This window comes from Papaver somniferum, chromosome 5, assembly GCF_003573695.1.
Source record: "Papaver somniferum cultivar HN1 chromosome 5, ASM357369v1, whole genome shotgun sequence".
Classification (NCBI taxonomy): Eukaryota; Viridiplantae; Streptophyta; class Magnoliopsida; order Ranunculales; family Papaveraceae; genus Papaver; species Papaver somniferum.
Window position 1 is genome coordinate 212,496,075 of NC_039362.1, and position 19,377 is coordinate 212,515,451.

At 37.9% G+C, this 19,377-nt stretch overlaps 1 protein-coding gene across 1 annotated transcript; it reads right to left on the minus strand.

Annotated features, from left to right (window-relative positions):
* Positions 1-15,165: 15,165 nt before the first annotated feature.
* On the minus strand, positions 15,166-18,381 carry LOC113278562. The gene is made up of 5 exons (XM_026527372.1): positions 17,773-18,381; positions 17,026-17,214; positions 16,803-16,913; positions 16,122-16,657; positions 15,166-16,025 (listed from the first exon to the last, which is right to left on the minus strand). The coding sequence occupies exons 1-5, from the start codon at positions 18,356-18,358 to the stop codon at positions 15,435-15,437; spliced, it is 2,013 nt and encodes a 670-aa protein (XP_026383157.1). The 5' UTR covers positions 18,359-18,381; the 3' UTR covers positions 15,166-15,434.
* Between the last annotated feature and the right edge of the window lie 996 nt (positions 18,382-19,377).

Here is a 19,377-nt window from a genome sequence, read left to right on the forward strand (position 1 = left end):
CATCAACTAAATTGTGGAGGTTGCTGTAGAGGCATCCTTATATTAAGTTTGAGATACACTTTGAAAATCTCTACTCATTAGGTTCATAATTCTAAATTTAAGTTTATGTATATGTTGTAGTTCTATTCAAAAAATTCTTACCTGCAATCAGTACCACTCAATCTAATATACATGATCATTGATTTGGCTAGATTCATATTGGAAAACCCCATATTTGTTAAAAACATTCTCAATAAACTGAAATTTTCTACATGCCTTTTCAGACTATTTTACATTGATGTTTCACTTTTGAATTGACTGAAATCAAGATTCTGATTCGATAACCCTATACGAACAGTGTATCATTTACACTTAGTGAAGAGTGTGTTATCAATATTGAGGGGATTTTGCGGGTTAAGATCTGAGAATAGAGCTATGTAAAACTATTGAGTTCTCCTCCTGTGGATTATCCCAGTGAAGTTTGTAGATGGTCTTTGTTGGATTATTCTACATATTTTGTACCTTATTGGAGGGTTCATGGGCAGACACAAATAGTGCCGAGCAACCCTAGGTGAAGTTCGAGGTGGTAGTCCCAGGTGAGATATTCTTTGACAGATTTGTAGAACTTCATGTGCGTCTTTTTATCGGTATCATTTTCTTGAATATAGGTGTACGTCGTCATCTGTGGTGCAAACCAGATTTAGGCAGACTCAGATATAAGCATAGCACCACTAACTGGAGGTATAATTACATGCCCACGCACTTCTTTCCCTTCTGGATCATAATATTGTTTGAAATGAGGGCTCAGATATACTCATAAAACAACTTCGATATCATAATATTCTGTCAAAACATTAAACACTAGACCAGTTAAAGTTTCGCAGGATTTTGGTTACAATCTTAAATCCATATAGTCAGTTGAGATAACTAGGAGGTGTAACCATCAACTTGATCTATTAAAATGACTCAAAAATTATTCAAAAAACACTTGTTATACTTTACATAATTACGGATGGATCTTTATTGAAACAGTCACCTCTGTTATGTCTTGTTTGTCTTGTTTCTTTGTCGCCGTAGATGCTTTTGTCCCCTTATAAGAACCTACGCAGTTGAGTAGCGGCATGCAGATTTAAACTTGGATTTTGGTGTCCCCTTATAAGAACCTACGCAGTTGAGAGATGCCGAGATACGATTGAACACAGTTGAGTAGCGGCATGCAGATTTAAACTTGGATTTTGGTGTCGGGTTCATATAACCTATGCTCTCCAACAATTTTATTTTTTCTCAACATTGAGTGATGTAATTCGTGGTGAGACACCGTAAACAACCAAGCCAAAAAAAAAAAATGCAAGCCAAGTTTATAAGAAAATCTCAAACTTTGATTGCAGAAGAAACTTTATATTGGTTTGGTGATTTATTCTTCAATTGGAGGCATCTTTTTAGCGGTTACTTTTCCACTTATTTACGCATGTTTTTAACACCCAGGTCCAGGTACGCGGTAGAGTTTCACTGAAAAATCACTTTTTATCGTGAACTTGACAGGTTTAGAAATACACGTTCAGGTATACTTTCCGGTGGTAGTAGCATAATGTATTGTATTGTGGAGTTGCAACTAATTCCCAGCTTTTGATCCAATAAGTGGTGTCTCCATTGTATCGTGGATTTACAATCCCATAAGTGGAGTCTCCATAATAAGGAGCCTCATCGTATCCCGCTTGCCAATTTACTATCATAAAGGTGACATGGGAAGTTTTAGAATTTGTACAGATGAACCCGGAGATGCATCGTTTTAGAAATGGTTCAGGACGCTTCACCACTTCCTTATGCTATATAGAACTTAAGATATTGCAATTGCTTCACTATCCACATCCAAATGAAATAAATGCATTTCAGCCATCATGAAGAAAGCTTATAATTACATATTTGTAGTTATGAGGTTACTACGTTTGCTTGCAAAACTCACATGATACTAAAATTTTGACATTTTTAAAGCCCGTTATCTTTTTCCTCTTGCCAATCTTGGTGCGAAAACCCACATGGTTCGAAATGTGATTTATAACCGCCTGTAATTCCGTCCAGAACTGGGATACAATTCAGAAAATGACGCATCTTTAATTCGTGCAAGTGGGGAAACAACTTGCTTAAATACCATGTAGTGATGAATTATTTTAAAACCGCGTCTCCCAGATTTTCTTAGAAATTAGATATATAACCGTAAGCTTTGTTTAGATATGTTGCTAAAAGTATATGCAAATCCAAGTCTCGTGGCAAACTCAAGTGGAACATTTGTCTTTCCACGAGGTTCTCCGCAACTCCAAAGACTAACAAAATTAAAAACGCATCGCTGGATTTTCAACAAATGAAATCAAAAGGGAGGAATGGAAAAAGGAATGTTACCGTTAATGCCTCATGGAAAGGGAGGAATGTCATGGGGTTAAACTTACGCACACTACCAATGAAAAAAAAAAGAAAAATTACGCACAACATTAGTTTGTTACAATGCAAAATTTTAATTTTATACAAAAAGAATATCGGAGTATTATTTAATAAACCGCATCTGTTGGTAGGATGGTCAAGGACTAGATTAGGAAATCTACGGTCGGGTTTGATTCCAATTGAGGATATATAGGCAGCCAATGATGGTTCAATCTATGTTAGAAGGTGGAGGTGATTTTGTCTATTGATCGTCTCATGCATGAATGCATGATCCGAGGTGGAGAATTGTTGGTAGGATGGTCAAGGATTAGATTAGGAAATCTAATTGGTTAAGGAAACCAAGTACTTGTGTCATAAGTATAGAAGCTTAAGAGGTTTGTCTCTTAGAGCTAAGTTAGGAAACCCTATACTTGCAGGAAAGTTTTTTTTCCTTGTTAAGGAATGTGTCCACTCCTATTGATGTGTATAAATAGCCATAGAGAGAACTAGAGAAAACACACCAGAACTAGAAAGAGTTCTCTTCTTCTCTGCTTGAGCTTTGTATATTCCAACCTATACGGTGGTATATAAAATTGTTATTCCTTCCCGAGGATTCAACCTCGTTAAATACTTGTTCTTCTTGTGTGTGTGATTGTGTTCTTGGCGATCCTAAACGCTTCCGTAGGCTTTCTCTTGGATACGGGTATTCGAATTGCACTTGAAGTAAAGGTATTTTTCTGAAGATTGCTTGAGGTAATACAAATATCAAAGGTTCTATTTTTATCTATATTTGGTTGTTTGTGAACAATGGTTGACAGGGACGAAGATCCGAAAAATCCTTTATGAGAACATACAGAGTCCACAAATGGACGTAATGGATGCTTTTGTTTATCTTGACCTAGAAGAAGCTCTAGAAGGTCAGCCAGTGGAGATGTCTGAAAAGCAGTGGAACAAGATGAATAAATTATGTCTTGCTTCAATACGAGGGTGTTTAGCAACTACAGTAAGAGTTAATTATCAGCACGAGACTTCAGCTAAGGATCTTTAGGAAAAGATAGAGAAGGAATACCTTGTGAAGAACGTGGCCAATAGGATACATCTTAAAAGGAATTTGTATCTCTATAACATCAAGAGAGGTGCAACCCTAACCGAGCACCTAGATTCATATAATAAACTTCTTGCTGAGTTGGTTAACTACGATGAGATAATCGACGACGAGGAACAAGCTTTGTGTCTGATAAACTCTCTTCCTGAAAAGTATGAACCCGTGATTAAAGCATTAATGCACGACAAGGATAAGATAACATACGCTGAGGTCACTACAACATTGCGTAGTGAGGAGTTCAGGAAGATGGACCGTGAAGACCTTGCAAGTGAAGCTAATAATGATGTGCTTCTTGCAAGAGGTCGTTCAACAGACAGGAGAAGGAAGACTGGTGATTATGGTAAAGGTAGAGGACGTTCTAAGAGTAGAACACGACTTCAGAAAGATGAGTGTGCTTGGTGCCATGACTTTGGTCATTGGGCTAAGGATTGTACCAAGCGTAAGGCGAGAGAAGGAGATAACGGTAATACCAAGGTGAACATTGCTAAAGGTAATGAAGAATCAGATGATGATTCTGATTTCTCGTTAACTATGACACCATCAGCTTGTGTTATTACAGATGGTACATGGGAATTAGATACTGGAGAAGCATATCATATATGTCCATATCAGGAATGGTTCTCAAGTTTTGAAGAGCTTTATGGAGAAGTACGTATGGAAAACAATCATACCTGCAGGGTGATTAGGATTGGTAGTGTTCATATCAAGATGCATGATGGTATGGTTAGAGAGATGAAGGAGGTAAGATTTGTACCTTCCATAAAGAAGAATCTGATTTCACTCGGAACTTTAGAAGCTAATCTCTATAAGATAGTCGCTGAAAAATGGTATTCTAAAGGTATATCTGGATCCATGGTAATCATGAAGGGAACACGTCATCATAACTTGTATTACTTGATTGGGAGTACAACAACAGGGGATGTGTCTATTTCTGAACACATCAAGAGAGCATCTACCGAGAAGACGAAGCTATGGCACATGAGACTTGCACATCCAGGTGAGAAGTCGTTGCATAGGTTGATTCAACAAGACTTGTTGAAAGGTGTTATTGCCTGCAAGTTAGCATTTTGTGAACATTGTGTTAAGGGAAAGAAAACAAGAAAAAGCTTTGGCACAGCTATCCACAATACTAGTGGAGTTCTTGACTATGTTCACTCAGATGTTTGGGGTCCTTCCAAGAATGCATCATTGGGAGGGAAACATTGGTTTGTGTCGTTCACTGATGATTATTCTAGGCGCATATGGGTGTACACCATGAGGCATAATGATGAAGTTCTAGAAATATTTGTGAGGTGGAAAAAGGCAACTGAGACTCAAACTGGTAGAAAGATCAAAGTACTACGTTCGGACAATGATGGAGAATACAAGAGTAATCCGTTCTTGCAAGTATGTCAGGATGAGGGGATAAAGAGGCACTTCACAGTTAAGAAGACACCACAACATAATGGGGTAGCTGAACGCATGAATCGTACTTTGCTGGAGAAGGTAGGATGTATGTTATCTAATACTGGATTAGGTAAGGTGTTTTGGGCTGAGGCAGTTACGTATGCGTGCTTCCTCATTAATAGGTTGCCATCAGCTGCGTTAGAAGGTAAAACTCCTATAGAGAAGTGGTTTGGTAAACGAACTTATGATTATGACTCAATTCATATTTTTGGTTGTCCTGCATGGTATCATGTTAGTGAAAAAAATCTTGATAGCCGTGATGTAAAAGGAATCTTTGTGGGTATGGAGAGTGGAGTAAAAGGGTTCAAGATTTGGAATCCAGTTGAGGAGAAGATAGTCATGAGTAGAGATGTCAGATGTCTATGGTAAAGTCTTGGGGTTCTCGGCAGGTGGAGGACAGAAGCCCCAGTACTAGTGAGCCTTTGCAGCAGGTGGAGATTGATGCAACTCCACCAATTCCAGTTAAGTCTGTATATGTTCAGAATACTTCTGAAGACATTGGATCTGCAAGAGAGGTAACTACTGAAGTTCCAAATGATAGTGACACTGTTGAGGAAGAGGAACAAGAATCAGTAGAAGATACAGAAGCTACGGTCACGGAGACCATAGCAATCAGCAATCCGAGAAGATCAACCAGGAATCCTGGTTGTATGAATGATTATATTGCTTATGCATTACCAGTTGTTGAAGATGGTACTCCTACTTCCTAGAAGCTGTACGCAGTGTAGAGTGTAAAGAATGGTAATGTGCAATGCAGGAAGCGATGGAGTCTCTTTACAAGAATGGCACATGGATTCTTATGAAGCTTCCGAATGGTAAGAAGGCCATAGGGTGAAAGTGGGTATATGCTAAGAAAAAAGGATCTTCGGTGAATTACGTATGCTACAAGGAAAAGTTAGTTGCAAAAGGTTATGCCCAAAGAGAATGGATTGACTACAATGAGGTGTTCTCTCCGGTGGTAAAACACTCATCAATCCGTATTTTGTTAGCCTTGGTAGCACAATATGATTTATACCTAGTTCATCTAGATGTTAAGACGATGTTCTTACACGATGATCTAGAAGAGGAGATCTATATGACTCAACCGAGTGGGTTCAAGGTTGCTGGAAAAGAAGATTGTGTATGCCAGCTGAAAAAATCGTTGTATGGGCTGAAGCAGTCTCCAATACAGTGTTACAAGCGATTTGATCAGTTTATGATTGGTCAGACATACACAAGAAGTCACTGTGACCATTGTGCATACTTCAATAAGCTACGTGATGGGTCTTTCATATATTTGCTCTTGTATGTCGATGATATGCTGATTGCATCGAATAACAAGAAAGAAATCGATAATTTGAAGTGAAAGTTGTCAATTGAGTTTGAGATGAAAGATATTGGAGAGGCTAAGAAGATTCTTGGTATGGAGATTCAACGTGACAGAGAGAAGGGTATGGTTTGTTTGTCTTAGAAGGCATATTTGAAGAAAGTGTTACAGAAGTTTGTTGTCAATGAAGGAACTAAATCTGTAAGTACTCCCCTTGCTGATCATTTTAAGTTGAATGCTCGTATGTCTCCCACTACTGAAGAAGAGCGAAAGTATATGGCCCAAGTCCCATATGTTGAGGATGTTGGTACCTTGATGTATACGATGGTATGTACAAGGCCGGACATTTCACATGCAGTTAGTATGGTCAGACGTTATATGAATTGTCCTGGTAAGGGACATTGGCATGCTGTGAAATTGATTTTGAGGTATCTTTATGGTACAGTTGATGTTGGCTTGGAGTTTGTGAAGGATAGAAGTAACAATCAGTTGTGTGGTGGGTATGTGGATTCTGACTATGCTGGTGATTTGGACAAGAGACGTTCAACTACAGGGTATGTATTTACTGTAGCAAGGGCACCAGTAAGTTGGAGATCAATCTTGAAGTCTACTGTGGCGCTTTAAACTACGGAGGCGGAGTATATGGCGGTGACTGAGGCATTTAAGGAGGTTATATGGTTACAAGGTTTGCTAGATGACTTAGGAGTTGTGCAACACCAACTGCATGTGAATTCTGATAGTCTAAGTGCAATTTATTTGGTTAAGAATCAAGTGCATCATGCTAGAACCAAACATATAGACGTACGATTTCACTTTGTGAGAGAAATTCTTTAAAAAAAAGGCATTCTACTTATGAAGATCGATACCAAAGACAATCCAGCTGATATTTTGACTAAAGTAGTATCTGGGATCAAGTTTCGACATTGTTTGAAATTGATCCACATCCTTCAAGTTTGGTGAAAGACCATTTTGGGGTAAAGGTTCTTAGGAACCTGGTGGAGGTCTTCTAGCAAGGCCATTTAAGAGAACTACGGTCGGGTTTGATTCCAATTGAGGATATATAGGCAGCCAATGATGGTTCAATCGATGTTAGAAGGTGGAGGTGATTTTGTCTATTGATCGTCTCATGCATGAATGCATGATACGAGGTGGAGAATTGTTGGTAGGATGGTCAAGGATTAGATTAGGAAATATAATTGGTTAAGGAAACCAAGTACTTGTGTCCTAAGTATAGAAGCTTAAGAGGTTTGTCTCTTAGATCTAAGTTAGGAAACCCTATGCTTGTAGGAAAGTTTTTTTTCCTTGTTAAGGACTGTGTCCACTCCTATTGATGTGTATAAATAACCATAGAGAGAACTAGAGAAAACACACCAGAACTAGAAAGAGTTCTCTTCTTCTCAGATTGAGATTTGTATATTCCAACCTATACGGTGATATATAAAATTTCTATTCCTTCCCGAGGATTCAACCTTGTTAAATGCTTGTTCTTCTTGTGTGTGTGATTGTGTTCTTGGCGATATTGATCTACCTCGTAGTAGTGCAAACCTAAACGCTTCCGCAGGCTTTGGCGCAACATCATCCTACCTAACCTATATATATGATCAACCCTTGTAATCGGGCATATCTACCAATAAATTATGATTCTTAGAAAAAAAAAGAAAAAAAATAATGATAATAAAGAAAAAAATAGATATATTATGGTCAAGTTTATTATTTGTTCATGTAAGCTTTAACGTGTGCTACTCAGTGTAGTAGATTTCGACCAAAACAGACGGAATCTCGTTGATATTTCCGGTTTCGGAATTAGGGGAACCGATATCTACATTCTCTCCGCAACGAGATCTCACTGGAAAAATTTCCGGAATTGTTCAATCTCGACTACAATTTCGACCGGAATTTAGTTGGGTTTTATCTGTTTCAAAGTTCCCATTCAATTGAAACTCCTCAATTTTCATCGATTATAATATGGATTCTCTTTTTATTATTAAAACTCAAACAACACTGAATCTTGAGAGAGACAAACAGAAACAAACAAAATAAACGCCATATGCAAATCAGTATTACTACTACCAGATCGATCACTAGAGAGTCAGAGACCACCATTGTAGAACAAAAAAGTTTCATATGTTAGGTTCTCTAATTAGTGAGGAATTTTTTTCTAATATAACACCATTATCACCCCTGTTAACATTAAAAATTTCTCACCACTGATCTCCTTTTTCCTCTTTTTAATTTTTTCCAAAATCATTATCCATCAAACATGCTCAAAGCTTTGAGTAAACAACTCCTATTAGACGTATGTACATGTCATATTGGCATGTGCAGTCACAACACATATCCGACGTACAGGTCCAAGATTGATATAGTCCAAGTCCGTTGCAACTACCAAGCCTGATGACTAGAAGAAGAATTCTGTATATATTCAAGTCTTCCGATGAATAAGAAGATAGTTGTTGTACCAAGTTATATTGAATCTCCAACAATGTCGTACAGTTTGTTTACTTAGTTTTAGAACTCTTCTCTTGTAAATCATATAAATACTGAATGAAACATAATCTTCTCAACAATTGTGAGACAGAGAATTATCTAAACCTAGAATTCTTGATGGTATCATCTTGATCCATCCTAGGACCTATCTTTATCTCTTCCGCATATATCAAACTCTGATCTATTTTTTATTTCTCACAATGGTGGAATCTGTTGATCAAACACCTCCTCCAAGTCCAACTCATCTCAATCATGAAACCCAAATCAATTCTTCAGGGAACATTCGAACCCTAGACCCTTACGTGATTCACCCAAGTGATAATTATGTAATAGTTTTATCTTATCCTATTTTGCAAGGTGATAATTACGGTTCCTGGGTTAGGGGGATAACCAAAGCTATTAATGTTAAGGGTAAGCTCGGCTTCGTGGATGGTTCGTTTCCTCCACCTAAGGATGAACTGCAGTATCAATGTTGGAAAATATGCGACGATCTCGTTGGAAGTTGGTTACTGAATTCCTGCCAACCGGATATTCGAGAAATTTATCTTTATGCTCCGTCATCCCATGCAATCTGGAAAAATCTCCAGGTGAGGTTCTGTATATCTAATGCACCTATTTTTTCCGTCTTAAGTCTGCTATAGCTGCTATTAGACAAGAACCGATGTTTGTTTCTCTGTATTACACAAAGATTAAAACTTTGTGGGATCAATACGGTTCTCTGGTGGCTGCCACCGAAGTTTGTATATGTGGTGCGGGTAAGTCTCTTTTGGAAATATTTGAATGTGAAGGAGCCATGGAGTTTCTCCAGGGTTTACATGACCGCTTCTCCAACCTTAGAAGTCAGATCCTAATGATGGATCGCTTTCCTACTGATCTGCGCATATTCAACATGGTGCAGCAGGAAGAAGAACATAAACACATTACAAGGAGTCCCCTTCCTCACATCGAATCTGCTGCACTCAATACAAACCGGTATGTTCCTCCATCTCAGTCTGCTTCTCGACCGCCCGCTAGAGAGAACAAACGCCCAAGGCCTCACTGCGACTATTGTAATCGTCACGGCCATGTGCGAGATCGATACTATAGGCTTCATGGTTTTCCATCTTCATCAGAATTGAATCCTTTTGTTGTTAATGTCTCTGCTGCTCCTCCGGAACTCCAGCCTGCACAACAACCTGTCATCCTTCCTTTTCAGCAGCACAATATTCGCGCATGTTAGCTCTCATCAGCACCCCAGCTGAAGACACTCCTATGGAACCGAGAGTCAATTTTGCTGGTAAGCTTCTCACTGTTTTTTCTGAGCCGTGGTTTGTTGATAGTGGTGATACGCACCATATATGCAACTCCCTTTCTTATTTCAGTTCGTACTCACCTGTTAAAACGTTAATTCAAATGCAACTCCCAGATGGTACTTTTTCCACTGTTAAACATACTGGTGAAGTAGTATTCTCACCCACTCTTAAGTTATCAAATGTTCATCATATTCCGAACTTAAAATTTAATTTATTATCTGTAAGTCAGTTGACTCGAGCTCTCAATTGTGTGGTTCTTGTTACACACAAGTCTTTTCTTTTTCAGGAACTGTCAACGAACATAGCGATTGGTCAGGGTGATCTTCATGAAGGTCTATATCAGCTCCGGGTCTCTTCCTCATCACCATCACCTAAAATTTTCTTTAATAATAAGACGCCATTCGACATTTGGCACTGTCGACTTGGCCATCCCAGTTTAGATCGTTTTCGTTATTTATGTAATTCAAAAAATTATATTCATTCTAATTTTTCTACTGCTTGTGATGTATGCCCGTTGGCTAAACAATCTCGATTATCATTTAATAAACGTAGTATTTCTTCTAAACGTTGTTTTGAACTTATTCATTGTGATATATGGGGACCTTTTTCTACCCCATCTCTCATTGGTGCAAAGTATTTTCTTACCATTGTAGATGATTTTTCATGTTGCAAATGGTTCTATTTAATGCATTCCAAAAGTGAAACTTGCAAATTATCAAGTTTTTTGCTAAGTATGTTGTCACTCAATACTCTACACAACTTACTAATATCTCTACCGGTGTCTCATTACCTTTTTTGCCTATATTGCAAGAATTTATTTCTCATGAGTTTCAGGCATGGGTAAATGAGAATGGTATTCACCACCAACGCAGCTGCGTTTATAATCCATAAAAAAATTGAGTGGTGGAAAGAAAGCATCGGAATTTGTTGACTGTTGCTCGTGCTCTTCGTTTTCAAGCAACCCATTACTTATTGGGGACAATGCACTCTTACTTCCAGTTATCTAATCAACAAGATTCCTACTCCGGTACTCTCTAAACGATCTCCTTATGAAGTCCTGTCATGTAAGCAACCTGATTATCGTAATCTTCGTGTTTTTGGTTGCCTATGTTATGCTCGCAATACTAAAATTGTCAATAAATTTGATCCTCGTGCTACACCTTGTGTTTTTCTAGGTTATCCATACAACCATAAAGGTTATATAGTATTGGATTTATCTACCAAATCTACATTTATCTCTAGGGATGTTGTTTTTCACGAACGTGTCTTTCCCTTCAAAGATGCACAAATTCATATAAGTGATTCTTTTCAATCTGTTACTCAAGAGGAATTTTTTTACAAGGCTACTCCTCTTTCATATTCACGTTTGCTCCCAGCAGACATTATGTCACGACTACCTTCACAGTCACCTGTGCCTACTGACAGGGAATCTGGTGGCTCATTTTTACACGATATCACTTTAGAGTCTAATGCCTCCTCGACAACTACTGACAGGGAATCACCTTCCAGGGCGACCAATGATTCCCTTCAAATATCCTTTTCTAACTCAGCTCCTGCTATTGACAATAGGTTTTTACCTTCTACAGATTCTTCACAGGATACTGAGTTGCGTCGTTCAACTAGGGAGCATCACCGACCCTCCCACTTGAAAGACTATATATGTTCTGTTATTCAATGCACTTCATAGTCTCCTTATCCTTTGATTAATTATATCTCTTTTGATCAATTCACTGCACAACACCGTGCATTTCTCTCATCAGTCATTTCCAATGACGAACCACGCAATTTTACGGAGGCCATCAAAATTCCGGCTTGGCGTGATGCAATTGTAAAGGAGCATACATCCCTTCAAGACAATGACACATTCACTATCACTCATCTTCCACCGGGTAAAACTGCCATTGGATGTAAATGGGTTTTTAAAATCAAATATAGACCGAATGGTGAAATTGAACGTCACAAAGCTCTCCTTGTTGCTAAAGGTTACACACAACAAGAGGGCATTGATTTTCACGATACTTTTGCACCGGTTGCAAAATTAGTCACTGTACGTGCTTTATTGTATGTTGATGTCATTCATAACTGGCCTTTGCATCAACTCGACGTTAACAATGCCTTTTTGCAGGGTGATCTACTTGAGGATATTTACATGAAAATTCTTCCAGGTTTTCAAATAAAGGGAGATACACGCGTTTATAAACTCAACAAATCTTTGTATGGGCTCAAGCAAGCATCTCGCCAATGGTTTGCTAAATTCTCTGCAGCCTTAATTAATGCTGGTTTTAGCCAGTCCCGTGCAGATTACTCTCTTTTTACTTTTGATTCTGGTAATGTTTCTTTATATGTTTTAGTTTATGTCGATGACATTATTATTACAAGAAACAATGAATCTGCCATTCAAACGCTCAAAGATACACTTGAGTGGCAATTTTCACTTAAGAATCTTGGTCGTTTACAATACTTTTTTGGTATTGAGGTTTCACGGTCTCCAAAATGTATTTTCCTTTGTCAACGTAAATACATTCTTGACATTGTTAATGATTATGGTCTTTTAGGTGCTAAGATTGCTCCTTCTCCCATTGAACAAAATCTTAAGCTTCTTCCCATTTCGGGTACTCCACTAACGGATCCAAGTATCTATCGTCGTCTCATCGGTAGACTACTCTACCTTCAAGTCACCCGTCCTGATATCACTTACTCAGTTAATTACTTGAGTAAATTCATGCAACAACCATGTTCTGGTCATTTAGAGGCTACTCATCGTGTTGTTCGTTATCTTAAGGGTACTGTTAGCAATGGCATCTTTCTTTCTGCTACTAGTACTTTGTCCCTTCCCGGTTATACTGATTCTGACTGGGAAGGGTGTCCCACAACTCGTCGATCGACGACAAGATATTTTACAATGCTAGGCGATAGTCCTATTTCTTGGAAATCCAAGAAACAACCAACCATATCACTTTCTTCTGCTGAAGCAGAATATCGTGCTCTTGCCAGACTTACTTCTGAATTGCAATGGTTGCATTATCTTTTTCAGGATCTTCGAATCACTATTCCGAAGCCTATTCCAGTTTATTGCGACAATCAAGCCGCAATTCATATCTCTGAGAACCCAGTATTTCACGAACGAACTAAACATATCGAAATCGATTGTTATTTTGTCCGTGAAAAACTATTGCCCGGTCTCATCAAACCAACTCACATTCCGTCGTCTGATCAATTAGCTGATCTTTTCACTAAACCACTAGGAGTGGATCATTTTCGACGTCTGTCCAGCAAGTTGGGCCTTCGTCCTGACTCTCCTCCGACACCAACTTGAGGGAAGGGGGGTATTAGACGTATGTACAAGTCATATTTGTATGTGCGGTCACAGCACATATCCAACGTACAGGTCCAAGACTGATATAGTACAAGTCCGTTGCAACTACCAAGCCTGATGACTAGAAGAAGAAGTCTGTATATATTCAAGTCTTCCGATGAATAAGAAGATAGTTGTTGTAACAAGTTATATTGAATCTCCAGCAATGTCGTACAGTTTGTTTATTTAGTTTTAGAAATCTTCTCTTTTAAATCATATAAATACTGAATGAAACATAATCTGCTCAACAATTGTGAGACAGAATTATCTAAACCTATAAGTCTTGAACTCCCATAAAAAAAAAATTGAGAGAAAGAGAAATTCAATTCTTAGAAAAAAATGGAAAAGTTAATGGTATACTCTATCTTCTCTTTCCTCTCTTCTTTTCTTATTGCTAGGTGCTAGCAACCCTGGTTTCAAATGAATTTTAAAAGTATGCAGGTGTTGAGGATCTCACGATAACATGAGAGTTAAGTGTCACATGTAATTATATTAAGTTTCTATGGGTACAAATGTGCAAACTGTCCTCTTTAAACGATTACTAGTGCACCGAAATTCCGGCCGAGTATCTCGGCGAGACACTGTTGTCTCGGTGTCTCGGACCCAGACGAGACAAGCCGAGAAGCGAGATTAACCACATTGGTGCTACTCGAGCGAGTGATTTCTCTTTTTCTTGGACATGCCACCCGGATTAGCTAGACGTTGTTGGTTTGACTAGCCACTTCGTTAACGGGTGAAAAATAAGCAAGGGAATATGAGAAAACGAATCAATACATTTGGACTACTTCTCATCTGTATTATAACGGTCAAGATTTTATTATCTAGGAAGACTGGGATTATTGTCACGCCCTGGGATAAAGATGACCTAGCTATTAATTCTAAACACGGCTAATCTTCTTAAATTTGTTGGAACTAAATTTCTTAAATACCGCCCCAATCATTACCCGACGACTAAAATTTTATATGAGGATACTAAAATTTTATATGAGGATACTGAGCGGTTGGGTGACCAAATTTGATCATGCCAGCAAGACATCTAGATCTCCCTTATAGGTTCGACGACCCTCTAACTTTCAACCTAATCACGATTAATTTTAAAGTGGGAGCTATATTCGACTCTAGAAATTATTATCCATATTTCGATTAACCGATTGCACAAACATTTCGCTATTAGAAAGTACTGAAAATAAACCTGCATTGTCCTTGAGACCATTGTTTTTCTATTAGTATTATCTTATTCTGCAAGCTGATAGCCGGATACTGTACACTAAACAACTTAATGTTATTGTAGTACACATTAAATCATAAACTACAAAGCGATCCATCTGGAGAAGATGATGAGGAGGGAGATAATGGTGGTGGTACTGAGGTTACTAAGTCTGTTACTGTTCTTAATGATCGAGTTTTATGGAGACCTATCCGAGCACCAACAACTTGGTTAGGAACTAGATCGGAGACCTTGAGATTCACTTACTCTGAAATATTAGGGAAATGTCCTATTATTGACTTGGCTTTTTAGTATCGACTTTCTATTAATTAAAGAAGCATGTACCAACTCATATAATTTTTCCATTACGTGTTTATTAATGTTATAAAATTATAAGTATCTTGGAACGAGAAAGAAATAAATTATGTAAACTGATGCTAACATGGAGGTAGAGCCGGGCCGTAAGACCCCGTTGATACCTAGAATGTCTTTTATTTATTTTTAATTGAAGAGTGTCTTTTATTTATTTTTATTTTGCTGTATCAACCAAAATTTTATTATCAAAAAAGGAGGACTTACACCCTCGGCCTAAATAAGGTAGAGGCATCAGAACTAGAATTACAAGCAAACAACAGAACAAAACAAATGGATCAGAGAAAAAGAAAAGAAAAAAAAAATTCTAAACAACTGGGAAATCATCTTATTTTGACTAATTTTCCACACGCTATAGAAACCCATAGAACTTTATTATCTTGATGAAAACCCTACTGTATTCCTCCTACTAATGTGGGCTGCTAACATTTGTAGGTGATTCTCCCTTGATCAGTGCTAATTGTTGGTTGTTAAATGAAAAGAATGTCGAGCAAGTAACGGATAAAGCCCACAACGGTGTCAACGTATAACTCAGCAAAGAAGAGAACTCCCAGTGAAGCTAATCCAATGTCTAAGATACGGAATCCTATAGAGAATGTCCAGGCAGTGACAAGCATGTACGTTTGGAAGTACGCACAAGCAACGAAAGTAACTGAATTGAATAGAGCAGTTACAGCAAACACAGACCTCAAAGGCAGTCGGAAAAAGAAGTCGTGTTCGTTAAAGGGAGCAGCATGGATAGAGAGAAATAAACCCAAAGATATAAGAGAAAAGAACAAGGAATAAGACACGTAATGAAAAAATGGTCCAAAATCTTGGTTCTTGAGTAAAAATGGGCGTCCAGACTTTGAATCGTTTCCCCCAGGTACGGTGAAGGCGCATGCAAACATCACAGTCGCTATTAGAGCTGATATCAACATACAATTATTTGATCCTTCTTTTAACCATCTCTCACCTTGTTCTCTAAGATCTATATGAGTTTCAGTGAATACTTGGTGAGCATATTTCTCATTGCGATTCTTCACTGTTAGCATAGCTGGTGGAAGCATACGTTTTACCCGCTGCATATATATGACCCAACAATAATGATTATTTTATATGTATTCGTGTGAGCATATCTGTGTATGTATCATTAACATTATATACAGTTAACTTACCTGAAACCAAACACACTCCCACTGCATCCATTGTGCTGCTCCGCGAATATGCCATGGTTTATGTTTTCCAAGCTTAGCAGCAGCATGGAGTGGCGTGTTACCTTCTCTATCAATTCCGACGACCAACATGTCCAAGTTCCTCTTTGAATTAGATGATGATGACTTCAAGAATTCTACTATCGACTCATGCCTGTATTCTGCCGCTAAGTGCAACAAATTCCTTCCGGCTTCTTCATCACAAACTCCAATTGATTCTGGATATGCTTTAATTATTTCTTTAAACATCTCTACAATACCCAACTTGGTAGCCAAAATAATTGGCCTCTCTCTAACTCGGTGAGTTATAACCCTTGTTGTTATTGCCGACAACGGATGTCGGTTTTCATGGTTTTTATTATGGAAGGCATCCCATCCATGGGGAGGGCCATAGCTCATCGTCCATTGACCATAATCTTTTTCAAGTAACTTCCTAAGAAGTTGTATTGCGTAAGTGTGCTGTTGTTTTGCATTGTATATGAGTTTGAGGACTGGAAAATCTGTACGAGTTCAAGATGTAAAATTGTGATGAGTTCTTAGTGAATAACACTTGGTTTCAGGATTGTTTCTTTCATTTATCACTGTATCAAGGATGCAAATTTCGACACTTGTAAACGCACTTATTTATGTTATCTGAATTTTTACCTTTACATAGCAATCTGAGGTATTGCTTGAATTTTTCCTTCAACGAGGAATCTGGTTGTAGTGTTATCTGATTAGCTGCATTATGTGTCTCATAATTCTCGATTGGGATTACTGAAATAAGACATAGGGGAATTCAAGAAAGAAGTGGTTAAATATAAGGCATATTCGAAACATCTTTATATGTAAAGGTGAGACTCTAAAATAAAATACAAATGGGTCTTACATGAATAAACAATAGCTGCAGCCTTTTTGGCCAAAACAATTGGTGTTGCCCCAAGGTACTGTTCACCATATATGGTTCCACTCTTGAAAGAAGTAGGTGATAGCGCTAATAAATGTGAAGCGGTGGCGCCATCACCATTTTTATTAGAAGCAAGGTTAGGATAGATCTCCATGATCTCCATTGCCACATCTAAATTATCGGCGGACATGTAGCCAAAATAAAAGTAAGGAAGAGAAACAATCTGGTCAAATGAGGACACAATTTGTAGAAGTAGACAAGCTGCTAGGTTGCAGGACATGACAGAGTTCTCAATATCATCTCTAGTAATTAGTCCCTACGTTACTTTTTAATAGGTCAGTTTTTATAAATAAATATTTCAAAAAAATAGGCCAGTTTCCTAATTGGGAAAGTCAAATATTACTTTAATTTTCTGGGACCAATTTTTTTTAACTTCTTTTGATGACAAGTGTTATGTGGACCATTTCACTTATTTCTTTGGCTGACAAGTGTCATGGGGACCATTTTACTTCACTTCTTTTATTGACAAGTGTCTAACAGACCACTTTCAATAATTAGTTCTCTTAATATCCTTAATTTTCTCAAGAAAAGAAACTGACTTATTAAAAAGTAACGGAGGGAGTATTACAATATTTGTCTAAAATCCAATTTTTTGTTCAGTTATTCTTAACAATAATTAAGCAAAACACTTTACCAAGACAATCTATATGAGTTTATAGTATTTGTTACCGTAAGCTTTGGCAAGAACAGCAGCATGAAGAAGTGTTGAGCCATCAGTACTCCTCATTGTTAACGGGCCAACCATTGATGTTGCTGTGGATGTGCTTGTGATTCCTCTGTTACTAGCAGTTGTATTTAGGAACAACAACATATCTTTATGTCCATACGTTGCTGCCCAATATATAGGTGTCTCACCATTTAAGTTGGGAACCGATATCAGCACTTGATCTCCTCCACCATCTAATTCTTTCTCTAAGATTAACGTAGCCATCTCCACGATCCCAGTCCTGGCTGCCTCATGTAATATTGTATTCCCCATCCTATTAATCCTTGATAGCAACTCCCCCGCCGCTGGCATTATTCTCAACAGCTGTTTCATAACATCAGTTCGCCGGTATTGAACACACATGTGAAGAATGGTATCCCCTGTAACATTACAGACTAAAACCTTGTTGTTATCATTTTCGAGATCGATATTGTTACATGATGGTTCCACTTGCTGCAAGTTATAAAAGTTTATGATGTCACCCCATTCCCCTCTTAGTGCTGCTCTCATCACATCGAAGTCCTCATTAGTGGCCGCTATGGTATTCATCACTTGGAGACCTGTTTTGATATCTTTCTCTATTTTGGGTAAACACTGTCTGTTGGTGACAGACAGACTTTATCTTTCTCTGCTTATTTAGAAGGTGAGAAAGGAATATGATAAATTATTGCACTAACCTTTTTCCTTTTTTTTTTACTGTATTTTGCGTGCCCTCTGGGCAAATGCTACTCAAAAGAGGCTCATACCAACAGTAAATGCTTTTCCTTTTTTTCTCCTTTAGTTGTAAGTATCAAATTTACGCATAAGGCTTTTTCTAAAGCAATTCTGTGGCCCTAAAAGTATTCCTAAACAAGGTTTACAGTGGGTTACGATGAAAAATCTCATACTACACCAAATGCATCACTCTACCATCACTAGTACACTCTCCTATTCTGTATTCTAAATTTAGTGAGACTGAACCCATTTATGCTCTGCCAATAATGGAATTTAAGCTTTTAATGGTAATAAAGGAAGGAAGAGTCCAAATGAAGAGACATGGAAAGCAAAACAAATTCAAGATGCAGCAGTAATCCATCAATTGAGGAACAACTACTTATCTCCATTAGCAAGCATTTAAATACTCCTACTTTAAGCATGAAAGGGACATGACATCATCGACATACACGGATTCTGACGTAAAATGTATGTTGGCCGTAAATGAAAAGATTGTCGAAAAGAATAACCTTTGCATTATTGTGGCTGTACTAGAAGGTTTAGCATCAAACTAGAAAATGTGTTTTTTTTTTTTGATAAAAGTTAAAATTGTTTCAAAGTGCCAAGGAGGCACAAGGGGAACATATAGTAAAACACTCCGTCATCAAAGAGACTGGCAGTGCTAAAAGAACCTAGCTGGGTGCAAAATTACATATAAATCTTTGCTTCCCAATTATGTACCAAATAATCAAAATACAAACCTTTAAAAGCTTGAGAGAGGAGTCCCCATTGAAACAGAAGTGATTTAACAGCTATAATTACATCAGTTGGTACGGAATCCTTGTTGTGAAAAGTCCTTCTATTTCTTTCGATCC